Source organism: Oncorhynchus keta, unplaced genomic scaffold (assembly GCF_023373465.1).
Source record: "Oncorhynchus keta strain PuntledgeMale-10-30-2019 unplaced genomic scaffold, Oket_V2 Un_scaffold_9243_pilon_pilon, whole genome shotgun sequence".
NCBI lineage: Eukaryota > Metazoa > Chordata > Actinopteri > Salmoniformes > Salmonidae > Oncorhynchus > Oncorhynchus keta.
The window spans coordinates 124,040-139,187 of NW_026291013.1; the positions used below are offsets into that span (position 1 = coordinate 124,040).

General features: G+C 51.1%; 2 protein-coding genes across 6 annotated transcripts in view; one reads left to right on the forward strand and one right to left on the reverse strand.

Annotated features, from left to right (window-relative positions):
* Nucleotides 1-7,013, reverse strand: part of LOC127929624 (fibronectin type III and SPRY domain-containing protein 2) — a 35,631-nt gene extending 28,618 nt beyond the window's left edge. For 3 of the 5 annotated variants that reach the window (XR_008135581.1, XR_008135580.1, XM_052517650.1), the window contains exons 1-4: nt 6,864-7,007; nt 5,847-6,100; nt 5,371-5,473; nt 115-210 (exon numbers count right to left, since the gene is read on the reverse strand). Coding sequence is in view for 3 of the 5 variants with exons in the window: in XM_052517650.1 (XP_052373610.1) it covers nt 115-210; nt 5,371-5,473; nt 5,847-6,076 (429 nt within the window). In the remaining 2 variants the exon portion in view is untranslated. Of the gene's footprint in view, nt 1-114; nt 211-5,370; nt 5,474-5,846; nt 6,129-6,863 lie in introns of all 5 variants that reach the window. The other 2 variants (XM_052517652.1, XM_052517651.1) reach the window with 2 other exon arrangements.
* Nucleotides 7,014-7,221: 208 nt separating this feature from the next.
* Nucleotides 7,222-15,148, forward strand: part of LOC127929620 (WASP homolog-associated protein with actin, membranes and microtubules) — a 31,596-nt gene continuing 23,669 nt past the window's right edge. The window contains exons 1-3 of the mRNA XM_052517648.1: nt 7,222-7,946; nt 12,011-12,184; nt 14,652-14,802. Of these exons, the coding sequence (XP_052373608.1) occupies nt 7,368-7,946; nt 12,011-12,184; nt 14,652-14,802 (904 nt within the window). The 5' untranslated portion in view covers nt 7,222-7,367. The remainder of the gene's footprint in view (nt 7,947-12,010; nt 12,185-14,651; nt 14,803-15,148) is intronic.

The following is a 15,148-nucleotide window of genomic DNA, read 5'->3' on the forward strand; positions in this document are numbered from 1 at the left end:
TGGTTGTTGTGTCAGTAATAGTAGTTGTTGTGTTAGTAATAGTGGTTGTTGTGTCAGTAGTAGTGATTGTTGTGTCAGTAATAGTGGTTGTGTCAGTAATAGTGGTTGTTGTACCTCCACAGTGAGGAAGATCTCTTCTAGATGTCCTGCAAAGTTCTCCATCTCCACCACCTTCTCCTCCAGCTTAGTCCTGATGTTATTCACCTTGTCCTGAAGGCACAGCAGAAATTAACTCTTACAGAGGGTCAAGGTTCGCCTGAGTGCAAATCTGCCTGTAGAAGTTGTCAGGAGAGCACACACAGACTGGCACTCAGGCTAGATCAAGGGTATATTCACATGGAATTAACACATACACCTTCCCCTACCTCCGACTCAACACACACACCCCATCCTACCTCCGACTCAACACACTACCCCCCTTCCTCCGACTCAACACACTACCCCCCTTCCTCCGACTCAACACACTACCCCCCTTCCTCCGACTCAACACACTACCCCCCTTCCTCCGACTCAACACACACCTTCCCCTTCCTCTGACTCAACACACACACCCACCCTTCCTCCGACTCAACACACACACCCCTTCCTCTGACTCAACACACACACCCACCCTTCCTCTGACTCACACACACCCCACCCTTGTCCTCAACACCACCCCTTCCTCCGACACAACACACACCCCACCCTTCCTCCGACTCAACACACACCCCACCCTTCCTCCGTTCAACACCACACCCCACCCTTCCTCCGATTCAACACACACACCCCACCCTTCCTCCGACTCAACACACACACCCCATCCTTCCTCCGACTCAACACACACACCCCATCCTACCTCCGACTCAACACACACACCCCACCCTTCCTCTGACTCAACACACTACCCCCTTCCTCCGACACAACACACACCTTCCCCTACCTCCGACTCAACACACACCTTCCCCTTCCTCTGACTCAACACACACACCCCACCCTTCCTCCGACTCAACACACACACCCCACCCTTCCTCCGACTCAACACACACACCCCACCCTTCCTCCGACTCAACACACACACCCCACCCTTCCTCCGACTCAACACACACACCCCACCCTTCCTCCGATTCAACACACACACCCCACCCTTCCTCCGACTCAACACACACACCCCACTCAACACACACCCCCCTTCCTCCGACTCAACACACACCCCATCCTACCTCCGACTCAACACACACACCCCATCCTTCCTCCGACTCAACACACACACCTTCCCCTCCTCCGACTCAACACACACCCCATCCTTCCTCCGACTCAACACACACTCAACCCCACCCTTCCTCCGACTCAACACACACACCCCATCCTTCCTCTGACTCAACACACACACCCCATCCTTCCTCCGACTCAACATCCTTCCTCCGACTCAACACACACCCCACCCTTCCTCCGACTCAACACACACCCCATCCTTCCTCCGACTCAACACACACACCCCATCCTTCCTCCGACTCAACACACACACCCCATCCTTCCTCCGACTCAACACAACACCCCATCCTTCCTCCGACTCAACACACACACCCCACCCTTCCTCCGACTCAACACACACACCCCCCTTCCTCCGACTCAACACACACACACCTCCCCTACCTCCGACTCACACACACACCCCCCTACCTCCGACTCAACACACACCCCCCCCTTCCTCCGACTCAACACACACACCCCACCCTTCCTCCGACTCAATACACACACCCCATCCTACCTCCGACTCAACACACACACCCCATCCTACCTTCAACACACTACCCCCCTTCCTCCGACTCAACACACACCCCATCCTTTCCGACTCAACACACACACCCCACCCTTCCTCCGACTCAACACACACACCCCATCCTACCTCCGACTCAACACACACACCATCCCCTTCCTCCGACTCAACACACACCCCATCCTTCCTCCGACTCAACACACACACCCCATCCTTCCTCCGACTCAACACACACCCCACCCTTCCTCCGACTCAACACACACACCCCATCCTTCCTCCGACTCAACACACACACCCCACCCTTCCTCCGACTCAACACACACACCCCACCCTTCCTCCGACTCAACACACACACCCCACCCTTCCTCCGACTCAACACACACCCTTCCTCCGACCCCCCCTTCCTCCGACTCAACACACACCCCACCCTTCCTCCGACTCAACACACACACCCCACCCTTCCTCCGACTCAACACACACCCCACCCTTCCTCCGACTCAACACACACACCCCATCCTTCCTCCGACTCAACACACACACCCCACCCTTCCTCCGACTCAACACACACACCCCCCCCTTCCTCCGACTCAACACACACCCCACCCTTCCTCCGACTCAACACACACCCCACCCTTCCTCCGACTCAACACACACCCCACCCTTCCTCCGACTCAACACACACACCCCACCCTTCCTCCGACTCAACACACACACCCCACCCTTCCTCCGACTCAACACACACACCCCATCCTTCCTCCGACTCAACACACACACCCCCCTACCTCCGACTCAACACACACACCCCATCCTACCTCCGACTCAACACACACACCCCATCCTACCTCCGACTCAACACACACACCCCACCCTACCTCCGACTCAACACACACCCCATCCTTCCTCCGACTCAACACACACCCCATCCTTCCTCCGACTCAACACACCCCACCCACGACCACCCTTCCTCCACTCAACCTTCCTCCGACTCAACACACACCCCTCAACACACACACCCCACCCCTTCCTCCGACTCACACACACACACCCCACCCCATCCCTCCGACTCAACACACACCCCCCCTTCCTCCGACTCAACACACACACCCCATCCTTCCTCCGACTCAACACACACCCCATCCTTCCTCCGACTCAACACACACACCCTTCCTCCGACTCAACACACACACCCCATCCTTCCTCCGACTCAACACACACACCCCACCCTTCCTCCGACTCAACACACACACCCCATCCTACCTCCGACTCAACACACACACCCTTCCCCTACCTCCGACTCAACACACACACCTTCCCCTACCTCCGACTCAACACACACACACCTTCCCCTACCTCCGACTCAACACACACCCCATCCTACCTCCGACTCAACACACACACCCTTCCTCCGACTCAAACACACACCCCATCCTTCCTCCGACTCAACACACACACCCCATCCTTCCTCCGACTCAACACACACACCACCCCATCCTTCCTCCGACTCACCCCACCCTTCCTCCACACACCCACCCCATCCTTCCTCCGACTCAACACACACACCCCACCCTTCCTCCGACTCAACACACACACCCCATCCTACCTCCGACTCAACACACACACCCCATCCTTCCTCCGACTCAACACACACCCCACCCTTCCTCCGACTCAACACACACACCCCATCCTTCCTCCGACTCAACACACACACCCCACCCTTCCTCCGACTCAACACACACACCCCACCCCCTCCGACTCAACACACACACCCCACCCTTCCTCCGACTCAACACACACACCCCACCCTTCCTCCGACTCAACACACACCCCACCCTTCCTCCGACTCAACACACACCCCACCCTTCCTCCGATTCAACACACACACCCCACCCTTCCTCCGACTCAACACACACACCCCATCCTTCCTCCGACTCAACACACACACCCCACCCTTCCTCCGACTCAACACACACACCCCACCCTTCCTCCGACTCAACACACACACCCCACCCTTCCTCCGACTCAACACACACACCCCACCCTTCCTCCGATTCAACACACACACCCCACCCTTCCTCCGACTCAACACACACACCCCACCCTTCCTCCGACTCAACACACACACCCCACCCTTCCTCCGACTCAACACACACACCCCATCCTTCCTCCGACTCAACACACACACCTTCCCCTTCCTCCGACTCAACACACACACCCCATCCTACCTCCGACTCAACACACACACCCCATCCTACCTCCGACTCAACACACACACACCCCACCCTTCCTCCGACTCAACAACACACACCCCACCCTTCCTTCAACACACACCCCACCCTTCCTCCGACTCAACACACACACCCCACCCATCCTCCTTCCTTCCTCCGACTCACACACACGACTCAACACACACACCCCCCTTCCTCCGACTCAACACACACACACCCCACTCAATACACACCCTTCCTCCGACTCACACACACACCCCATCCTTCCTCCGACTCAACACACACCCCACCCTCCTCCAACACACACACCCCACCCCCCCTTCCTCCGACTCAACACACACACCCCACCCTTCCTCCGACTCAACACACACACCCCATCCTTCCTCCGACTCAACACACACACCCCACCCTTCCTCCGACTCAACACACACACCCCACCCTTCCTCCGACTCAACACACACACCCCCCCTACCTCCGACTCAACACACACACCCCACCCTTCCTCCGACTCAAACACACACCCCACCCTACCTCCTCACGACCCACCCTTCCTCCGACTCAACACACACACCCCACCCTTCCTCCGACTCAACACACACCCCACCCTTCCTCCGACTCAACACACACACCCCCCCCTTCCTCCGACTCAACACACCCCACCCTTCCTCCGACTCAACACACACACCTTCCCCTTACCTCCGACTCAACACACACCTTCCCCTTACCTCAGACTCAACACACACCTTCCCCTTACCTCCGACTCAACACACACCTTCCCCTTACCTCCGACTCAACACACACCTTCCCCTTACCTCCGACTCAACACACACACCCCATCCTACCTCCGACTCAACACACACACCCCACCCTTCCTCCGATTCAACACACACACCCCACCCTTCCTCCGACTCAACACACACACCCCACCCTTCCTCCGACTCAACACACACACCCTCCCCTTCCTCTGACTCAACACACACCTTCCCCTTCCTCCGACTCAACACACACCTTCCCCTTACCTCCGACTCAACACACACCTTCCCCTTACCTCAGACTCAACACACACCTTCCCCTACCTCCGACTCAACACACACCTTCCCCTACCTCCGACTCAACACACACCTTCCCCTTCCTCCGACTCAACACACACCTTCCCCTTACCTCCGACTCAACACACACCTTCCCCTTACCTCCGACTCAACACACACCTTCCCCTTCCTCCGACTCAACACACACCTTCCCCTTCCTCCGACTCAACACACACCTTCCCCTTCCTCCGACTCAACACACACCCTCCCCTTCCTCCGACTCAACACACACCTTCCCCTTACCTCCGACTCAACACACACCTTCCCCTTACCTCCGACTCAACACACACCTTCCCCTTACCTCCGACTCCTTGTGCTCCTCAAACACGTCATCGTGTCCGTCCACAGAGCTGTCAGGTGATGGAGTTCCCTCCTCATCTGAAGACGGGACATACGCCTCAAACCTGATGATGATCACTTTATTGTATCCATCATTAAATGATTGATGCATGCATCATGTCATGCAAAGATTATATACATAGTGCATTAGACACCGGGGGGGGGCAGTAGCCTTGAGGTTTGAGAGGTGGGCCAGTAACCCCTCGAACCCCTGAACCCCTGCCTGCAAGGGGAATCTTCAGGGAGTGAGCCGGAAGCCGGGGGATCCTGTACACTACCTACTACAGTTGTTCCCTTGAGCAAGGCACTTTACCCCTAAGTACCCCTGTCAGCCTGGGATGTTTGTGTTGTGTATCAGGTTGGGTACTGTGACAGCAACAAACCAAAAAAAGAATATCTGTGCAAATGGACCAATAAAGCAGGTGTTGTATTACGGACCTTAGAGAGTCGCTGGTATCCGTGGAGAAACGCTGGAAGGTAGAGGACAACTCTCTAGTCTCTGTTCTCTCTGACACCACTACGAAGGCCTCTTTGGTAGGGAGATCCCTGTTCACCTCCTCATCCTTCACCTCCTCCTCGTGCTCCTCCCCACGCTCCTCGTCTCCACTCAGCACCTCCTCAGTGATGACATCCAGCCTGCTTCCTGTGAAGACCTCATACAGGTCCATGATGGGAGGAGGAGGGTGGAGGTTCTGTGGTGGAGGTACTGTGGTGGAGGTACTGTGGTTAAGGTACTGTGGTGGAGATACTGTGGTGGAGGTACTGTGGTGGAGGTACTGTGGTGGAGGTACTGTGGTGGAGTACTGTGGTGGAGGTACTGTGGTGGAGGTACTGTGGAGGTACTGTGGTTAAGGTACTGTGGTGGAGGTACTGTGGTGGAGGTACTGTGGTTAAGGTACTGTGGAGGTACTGTGGTGGAGGTACTGTGGTGGAGGTACTGTGGTGGAGGTACTGTGGTGGAGGTACTGTGGTGGACAGGGTAATCAAATAAAACATATCAGATTAATATTTTTCCACAAAGGAAGTAGGAAGTAGGTATTGTCAAATATTTTGATGTTCTATTCACCCAACATTAACCAACCAGTCATTCACTTGTGTAAATGTATATGCTTTTATGGACCTTTAAAAATAAGTATAAATATTCAATTAGTTTTCTTATGGAAGCCATGCAAAGAGTTCATTATTTGCAATCAAAACAAGTATGATTCATAGTCTTAAATGTTTATAAAAAACACTTGTTCAGAAAGAACAGTACACAGTGATGACAGTTAAAGGAGGGTTTGCTTATCTAACATCCTGGACCTCTGTCAAAACATGGATCAGGCTGTACACATAAACTCAAACACACCATTTCAACTATGCTGGAGTTTCATATTTATTTGCTATAATTATGACTAGACATATCAGTTATTATAGCCTAGTTACTAAAAATTCAAAAACACTGGTTAAGTTTACCTTGGTGAGAAATTATTCAATAACTCCCCCAGCAACGTCGATTCAGGGCGACCATTGACAGTGTTTTTGACAGGCTAACCAAGGAAGCAGTTCGTGACAAATATAGCAGGAACCCCAACTGTTATGCACACAGATCAAGTGTCAGCATGGGTATTTTGACCTAGTGCCAAAACCTGCCTTTAGTCGCCTAATAAGAGTGATAATATTGTATTTAATCCAATAGTATTTGATTGTGAATGTGGTCATTATTTTCTTGAAGGTGACACATTGTATTAAATATTCAAATCTCTTCGCATAAATCCCTGATACATTGTAGCGAATAAAATTGGCTGTGGAATTCCCCCTGAGCATGTGACGGAAAGGTCAAAGTTGAAGGTAAAAGAGAACGCCACGGGAAATACTACGTCATCGTTACAAATGGCCGACGTTGTAAACAAGGCAGAGGAATACAAGTTTTAGTTCGCTCGCTAGCTAGCTACATGTTTACCACAACAACAACAAAAAATGAATAGCATAGACTGCGAGCGTTTGGACAGCTTGGACGGCTGGGTCGCCATCAAAACGAACATATTCGAAGAAAACGAGACGTTCAAGCTCGGTTTTATCGTTCAGTGGAATGTGATCGAGTCCAAGTTCGCGGTCACCTGTCACAACAGAACTCTCCAGCGACAGAAGCGCAAAGACCAGCTTGCTGTCTGCGAAACCGAAACCAGCTGGGCCGGACTCTTCTCCGTTAACGACTTAAAAAATGTCCACCGTCAGTTTACAGGGGTCGGGGATGTCGTCGCACCCTTTTTCCCCGACCTGTCGGACTTCAAGGAGGGTAACATTTGGGACATGATCTTTCTCGGTAGCAATCGGACGTTCAACCAAGATGATCAAGAGAGAGATCTGGATACACCTTGCCGTCAGCTGGAGAAGTACTTCAGCACTGCGATAGATATCTGTGGCAGGAAGATAGTGCTGGACTCGCTTTTCCCGCAGGACGAGCGAGATGTCGAGGAGTACTTTGAGAACATGCAGGAGTTCAAGAGGAAAACCATGCAGGATGAGGTCACCAGGGCTAAGGATCACCTTAGAAAGGTCAGTGGCAAATTTGAATTAGTGATCTATACAAGCTGTGGCCTGTCACTGTTCTTCCTGGTCCAGCCACATGGGTTGCAAACTTTTGTTCCAACCCAGCACTAACCAATCACTAGGCCTACCGCCCTTGCTCATTTGAATCAGGAGTAGGCTACATTGATGGGCTGGAACAAAAGCCTGCAGTCTCAGGGGGCTCCCATGAGGCATACCGGTAGTCTACTCTGCTTACCGATGCCCCCACTATCCAGTAATCAAGTCACTGTGAGTAAACCCTAAAAATGTCTGTCCAACATTTAAGCATTTTAAATCCCCTCATGACACTGGGATAGATGCCCTTCCACCCTGGTTCACATAGGGGTTTTAATAAAGATGCAGTGTCACTGTCAATATGACACCACGTGAGAAGGAAAACATGACCAATCCCAGCCGGTTGATTATCCAGTCAGGCTTCATTCCTGTTACTCATGATGTTATCACCCTGCAAGGTGTTCTCCCCTGAGGTCTTGGCTACAAACGGGGACATTAGCCTGTCATTCATTCTCTGTTTCTATGTTGACAGTAGTTTTAGGATAATTATTTTAATTTAACTAGGCAAGGCAATTAAAAACAAATTCTTATTTACAATGACAGCCTACCGGGGAACAGGGGCACATTTTTAACTTGTCAGTTCGGGGATTTCGGATACTTGCCCAATGCTCTAACCACTAGGCTACCTAATAGCCAATGACACCATGCATTAGAGCCCAACTAATATGTTTTTTGGGTCGGATACCGGTAGCCTACTGTTTCACAGTGTCATTTTCCCAAACTGAATTCTCCAATTTGACTTTTGCTTTCAAAAAGTATCTCAGTAGAACATGCAAGTAAGAACATTGAAATCTACTGTGCTGATATACCGTGCGTTATAGGAAAATAATGCACGCTCTAGAATGGTCTTCAAGCCAATCAGAGACAAATATTCAACAATGCCATGGTATGAACTGTGTTAAAGCAGATAGGCTTTATAAAGACACACACACACACACACACACACACACACACACACACACACACACACACACACACACAGCCTATTGCAAACCCAGTAAGTCACTATCATAAAGGTAGAGACAGGAGTACTAATTGTCCATATCAAAGGCAGATATGTAGTTACTCTGTCTAATGAATGGATTCACCACCAAGGCATACAGCTGAAGTATGAACACAATACTAACATGACAAGGCATTATTCTAGATCAGACAGGAAGAGAGAGAGGAGAGAGGGGGTCATTTCCTAAAAGACCCCAAGAGTCCCCTTTATAACATCGGATTTGTTGACCAATAGCATTACTGTAAAGTTAACCTCCAATCAGATATCAGACCTACAGGATGTAATGACAGCTTCCCAGAGGTTTGACAGAATGAGGATGGTTGAGAGCAGCACAGAGAAGGCTGAATTCCTGAGAAGACAATACAACCTTTTACATAAAGCGTAATGAGTCACATTCAGGGGCTCGGAAGCCCTACATAATTCTCCATTGAACTCCCTTGATTCTGGATCAGACAGAAGAAGTGTTAACTGGACGGGACTCTAGTCACTGTAGACCGTCTTCAGAAACAGCAGTTCAGGGTCCGAGCAGCGTCACTTCAGGAGGGTCCTTTTGACCGGTAGCAACACCTTCCTGAATGCAAGCTAGGAAGGAATGCTCCGTTCTTCTTTGTTAGAGCAAAACACAGAGACTAAAGGTATGCCAAGACATCACAGATTCATTCAACATTTTGAACATTAAATAGTGTGTTTATCTGATTGGGTTTGTCAACAGCAACTTCAGATGTGGTTTTATAAAGTCAAAAGATGATCAGAGCTCACTGCATCATAAAATACAGTATATCTTTTTAATTTAAACTCTCCAAAACTCTTCCCTTTGAGAGGAAATGGATTTGCCTTGAAAATTAGAACAAAATAACCATAAATCTCAAAACAATTCTCGCTTGAAAGTTGTTTTTGATTTAACTTGCAACTCGGAATCGAAATCAAAATGACGGCGTAAGAGTTGGTTTCACAAGCAGTTTGTAATGAAGTGTAGCATCTCAGTTTACAGCACCCAACATTAGCATTCCAATGGTGAAGGTTCTCAAGCCATTCTGTGAGAAACAAGGCAGTGATATCATAGTACACACGTCTATACATTCAGATGGACTTAGCCATATGCAGTACGTATAGGACAACAACTATTATTTGAGTAACAGGAGCCATTACATTTAGTCGAGCAATCTGTATACAAAATAATAATAATCATTCACAAATGTAGTCTATATAGCCATCACAAGTGGATATAGAAATTGAGTTGTAAAGGAAGAATTGGATCCCACGTCAAGTCAAATAATCTGTTCTAACACCTCTCTGTGTGTCGCGTAGAGACGACCTAGCCGGACCTGCGTAGAGACGACCTAGCCGGACCCGCGTAGAGACGACCTAGCCGGACCCGCGTAGAGACGACCTAGCCGGACCCGCGTAGAGACGAGCTAGCCGGACCCGCATAGAGACGACTTGGCCGGACCCGCGTAGAGACGACCTAGCCGGACCCGCGTAGAGATTTGAGCTAACCGGAGCCCAGCATTTAGAGCGACCTAGCCGGACCCGCGTAGACAACGACCTAGCCGGACCCAGCGTAGAGACGACCTAGCCGGACCCGCGTAGAGATATAGATTGAGCCGGAAAGCGAAGAGACGACCCGGACCCAAGTCATAGAATCGGTTGGCGGACCCGCGTAGAGACGACCTAGCCGGACCGCGTAGAGACGACCTAGCCGGACCCGCGTAGAGACGACCGAGCCGGATAGAGCGTAGAGACGAGCGACCGAGCCGGACCCGCGTAGAGACGACCTGAGCCGGACCAGCGTAGAGACCAGCGACCGAGCCGGACCCGTAGAGACGACCTAGCAGAGAGACGACCTAGCCGGACCAGCGTAGAGACGACCTGGACCGGACCTAGCGGCGTAGAGACGACCTGGCCGGACCCGCGTAGAGACGACCTAGCCGGACCGCGACCTAGCCGGACCCGCGTAGAGACGACCTAGCCGGACCCGCGTAGAGACGACCTAGCCGGACCCGCGTAGAGACGACCTAGCCGGACCCCGACCTAGCCGGACCTGCGTAGCCGGAGAGACCGACCGAGCCGGACCCGCGTAGAGACGACCGAGCCGGACCCGCGTAGAGACGACCGAGCCGGACCCGCGTAGAGACGACCTAGCCGGACCCGCGTAGAGACGACCTAGCCGGACCCGCGTAGAGACGACCTAGCCGGACCCGCGTAGAGACGACCTAGCCGGACCCGCGTAGAGACGACCTAGCCGGACCCGCGTAGAGACGACCTAGCCGGACCCGCGTAGAGACGACCTAGCCGGACCCGCGTAGAGACGACCTAGCCGGACCCGCGTAGAGACGACCTAGCTGGTCCTGATCCAGAACAGTGGGACACTAAGTCCACATCAAGTCATGGTTGAATAGATCCAGAACAGTGGGACACTAAGTCGTGGTAGAATAGATCCAGAACAGTGGGACACTAAGTCGTGGTAGAATAGATCCAGAACAGTGGGACACTAAGTCCACATCAAGTCGTGGTAGAATAGATCCAGAACAGTGGGACACTAAGTCCACATCAAAGTCGTGGTAGAATAGATCTTCAGAGATAAATAAAACAAGACCTATATATCTGTCTGTCATCATAACGAACAGTAACCAGGCCATGGTCATCTGTGGCCTACAGGACTGTGTTAGTTCACTGAGCTAAAGGCATTAGCCTAGCTCTGGGAGAAGACTTAAGGGATAGTTTTGGGATGTTGTTCATTGGTACATAAAGGACTTCATACAGGTCAGTGACTCTGGACTTTAACTTCTTGCTTCACCTGACGTTGGCCGGAGTTCGTTCCACAGGTCATAAAGTGAACTGGCCAGTCACCTGACAAATACATTAGATTTTATTGTTTTGAAAAGGTGAGATACTGTAATACGCTAGTCTGTTTCGTGTAAATATCATTTGATTGATTAGCCTAATATAATAGAATGTATTGATTGATTGACAGATCCTTCAGAGTCATGGAGGTGCAGACAGAATGATTCTACTGCTACAGATCTACCACGAGGAGGACCTAGCCTACCAGGACCTGGTCACCGTAGCAACCACCTTCTACCAGTACCTGCTGCAACCCTTCAGAGACATGAGAGAACTGGCAGGACTCTACAAGATGGAGATACTGGTAGGTGGAGAGAGAGAGAGAGAGAGAGAGAGACACACACACACACACACACACACACACACACACACACACACACACACACACACACACACACACACACACACACACACACACACACACACACCTCCCTTCAGAGACATGAGAGAACTGGCAGGGCTCTACCAGATGGAGATACTATGCCGACACACTACGCCGACTCATACTACGCAGAAACCCACGCTCACACACACACACACACACACACACACACACACCCACACACTACACACACACACACACACACACACACACACACACTCCCTTCAGAGACATGAGAGAATTTGGCAGGGCCACCAGACTCATACTACGCAGAAACCCACGCACGTACACACACACACACACGCCTGGACTCATACTCAGAGACATGAGAGAACTGGCAGGGCTCACCAGATGGAGATACTGGTAGGTGGAGAAACACACACTGAGGTCAAACACACACACACACTCACACACACACACACACACACACACACTGATTGAACACACACACACATTTCACTCTTTCAGAGACAAGAGAACCAGGGCTCTACCAGATGGAGATACATGCCACACACCACTCATCTAGAGTTAAAAATGCTCTGGTCTCTGTCAAGCTGAGGTCACACACACATTTCACTCATTTAGAGTTAAAGATATATGCTCTGGTCTCTGGCATTTAGATACACACACACTATGCTGACACACATTTCACTCATTTAGAATTAAAGATATATGCTCTGGTCTCTGTCACCAAGCTGAGGTCAAAGACACATTTCACTCATTTAGAGTTAAAGATATATGCTCTGGTCTCTGTCACCAAGCTGAGGTCACAGACACATTTCACTCATTTAGAATTAAAGATATATGCTCTGGTCTCTGTCACACACTGATCAAAGACAATTGTAATTTAGAGTCACACACTCTGTCATCTGCTCAGGAGTTCATTTACTCAAGGTTAAAGATATATGCTCTGGTCTCTGTCACCAAGCTGAGGTCAAAGACACATTTCACTCATTTAGAGTTAAAGATATATGCTCTGTCACGTTCACAGAAGACAAATTTATCAACGTTTTGAATTATATTATCATGTTCATGTTATTTTTGTGCCCAAATCAACTCATTTGTGAATACCGCTAATTTCTCTTTTTGAAACGTGAAGGGGAAAAGCTGTGTTGTTTCATCGTGGTTGTGAGACACGTTTTGTCCTAAACCCTTATACAACATGTAAACAAAATTATGTGGACACCTTATTAAATTAGCGGATTCTGGTATTTCAGCCACACCCATTGCTGACACGTGTATAAAGATCGAAAAACACACAGCCACGCAATCTCCATAGACAAACGTTGTCAGTAGAACGGCCTTACTGAACATCAGTGACTTTCAACGTGGCATGATCATAGGATGCCCCCTTTCCAACAAGTCAGTTCGTTAAAGGCCACACAAGCTCACAGAACGGGACCGGTGAGTGCTGAAGCGCGGAAAAATCATCTGTCCTCGGTTGCAACACTCCACTACCAAGTTCCAAACTGCCTCTGGAAGCAACGTCGGCACAAGAACTGTTCGTCAGGAGCTTCATGAAATGTGTTTCCATGGCTGAGCAGCCGCACTGTGTCCCTCTTACTGCGTGTTAAACAGTCAGGCCAGTGACTTGGTGAAGCTGATCTGATCAGTAATAAAACACAATTAGTGAAAAGAATACTGTCATAAGGTGAATGCACCAATCTGTAAGTCGCTCTGGATAAGAGCGTCTGCTAAATGACTTAAATGTACATGTAAATGTACTGGAAAATAATTGGTCTGCCTGTCTAAACACAGCCACAGAGTCCCTGGAGGAGGAGTTGGGTCCTAAACCCGATGTCGCTGTTCTAATCCCCCCGATGTCGCTGTTCTAAACCCCCCCGATGTCGCTGTTCTAATCCCCCCCGATGTCGCTGTTCTAATCCCCCCCGATGTCGCTGTTCTAATCCCCCCCCGATGTCGCTGTTCTAGCCCCCCCCCGATGTCGCTGTTCTAATCCCCTCCCCCGATGTCGCTGTTCTAATCCCCTCCCCTGATGTCGCTGTTCTAATCCCCCCCCGATGTCGCTGTTCTAATCCCCCGATGTCGCTGTTCTAATCCCCCCCCGATGTCGCTGTTCTATCCCCCCCCGATGTCGCTGTTCTAATCCCCCCTGATGTCGCTGTTCTAACACCCCCCACCCACCCCTGATGTCGCTGTTCTAATCCCCTCCCCTGATGTCGCTGTTCTAATCCCCCCCCGATGTCGCTGTTCTAATCCCCCCCCTGATGTCGCTGTTCTAATCCCCTCCCCTGATGTCGCTGTTCTAATCCCCCCCCGATGTCGCTGTTCTAACCCCCTCCCCTGATGTCGCTGTTCTAATCCCCCCCCCGATGTCGCTGTTCTAGAATGTAAAGCCTTTCTTCTGTTCTCTCCTGGCCCCTATCAGAAGTCTCTGGATGAGGAGGAGCTGGGTCCTAAGAGGATAGCAGCACTGGAGAGAGAGGCAGAGGAGTGGAGGAGGAGAGGAGAGGATGCAGTCTCCTCCATACAGGACATCACAGTCAGCTACTTCATAGAAACATCCAAAGCCCTTGGAGGTAGAGAGAGAGAGAGTGTGTGTATGAAGCATTAAGAGCCCCCTTATAGCAGCTCTCCACAGACCCTCTCAGCTGCCCCCCTTATAGCAGCTCTCCACAGACCCTCTCAGCTGCCCCCCCCCTTATAGCAGCTCTCCACAGACCCTCTCAGCTGCCCCCCCTTATAGCAGCTCACCAGACCCCCTCAGCTGCCCCCCCTTTTAGAGCAGCTCTCCAGACCCCCTCAGCTGCCCCCCTTTTAGAGCAGCTCACCAGACCCCTCAGCTGCCCCCCCTTTTAGAGCAGCTCACCAGACCCCCTCAGCTGCCCCCCCTTTTAGAGCAGCTCACCAGACCCCCTCAGCTGC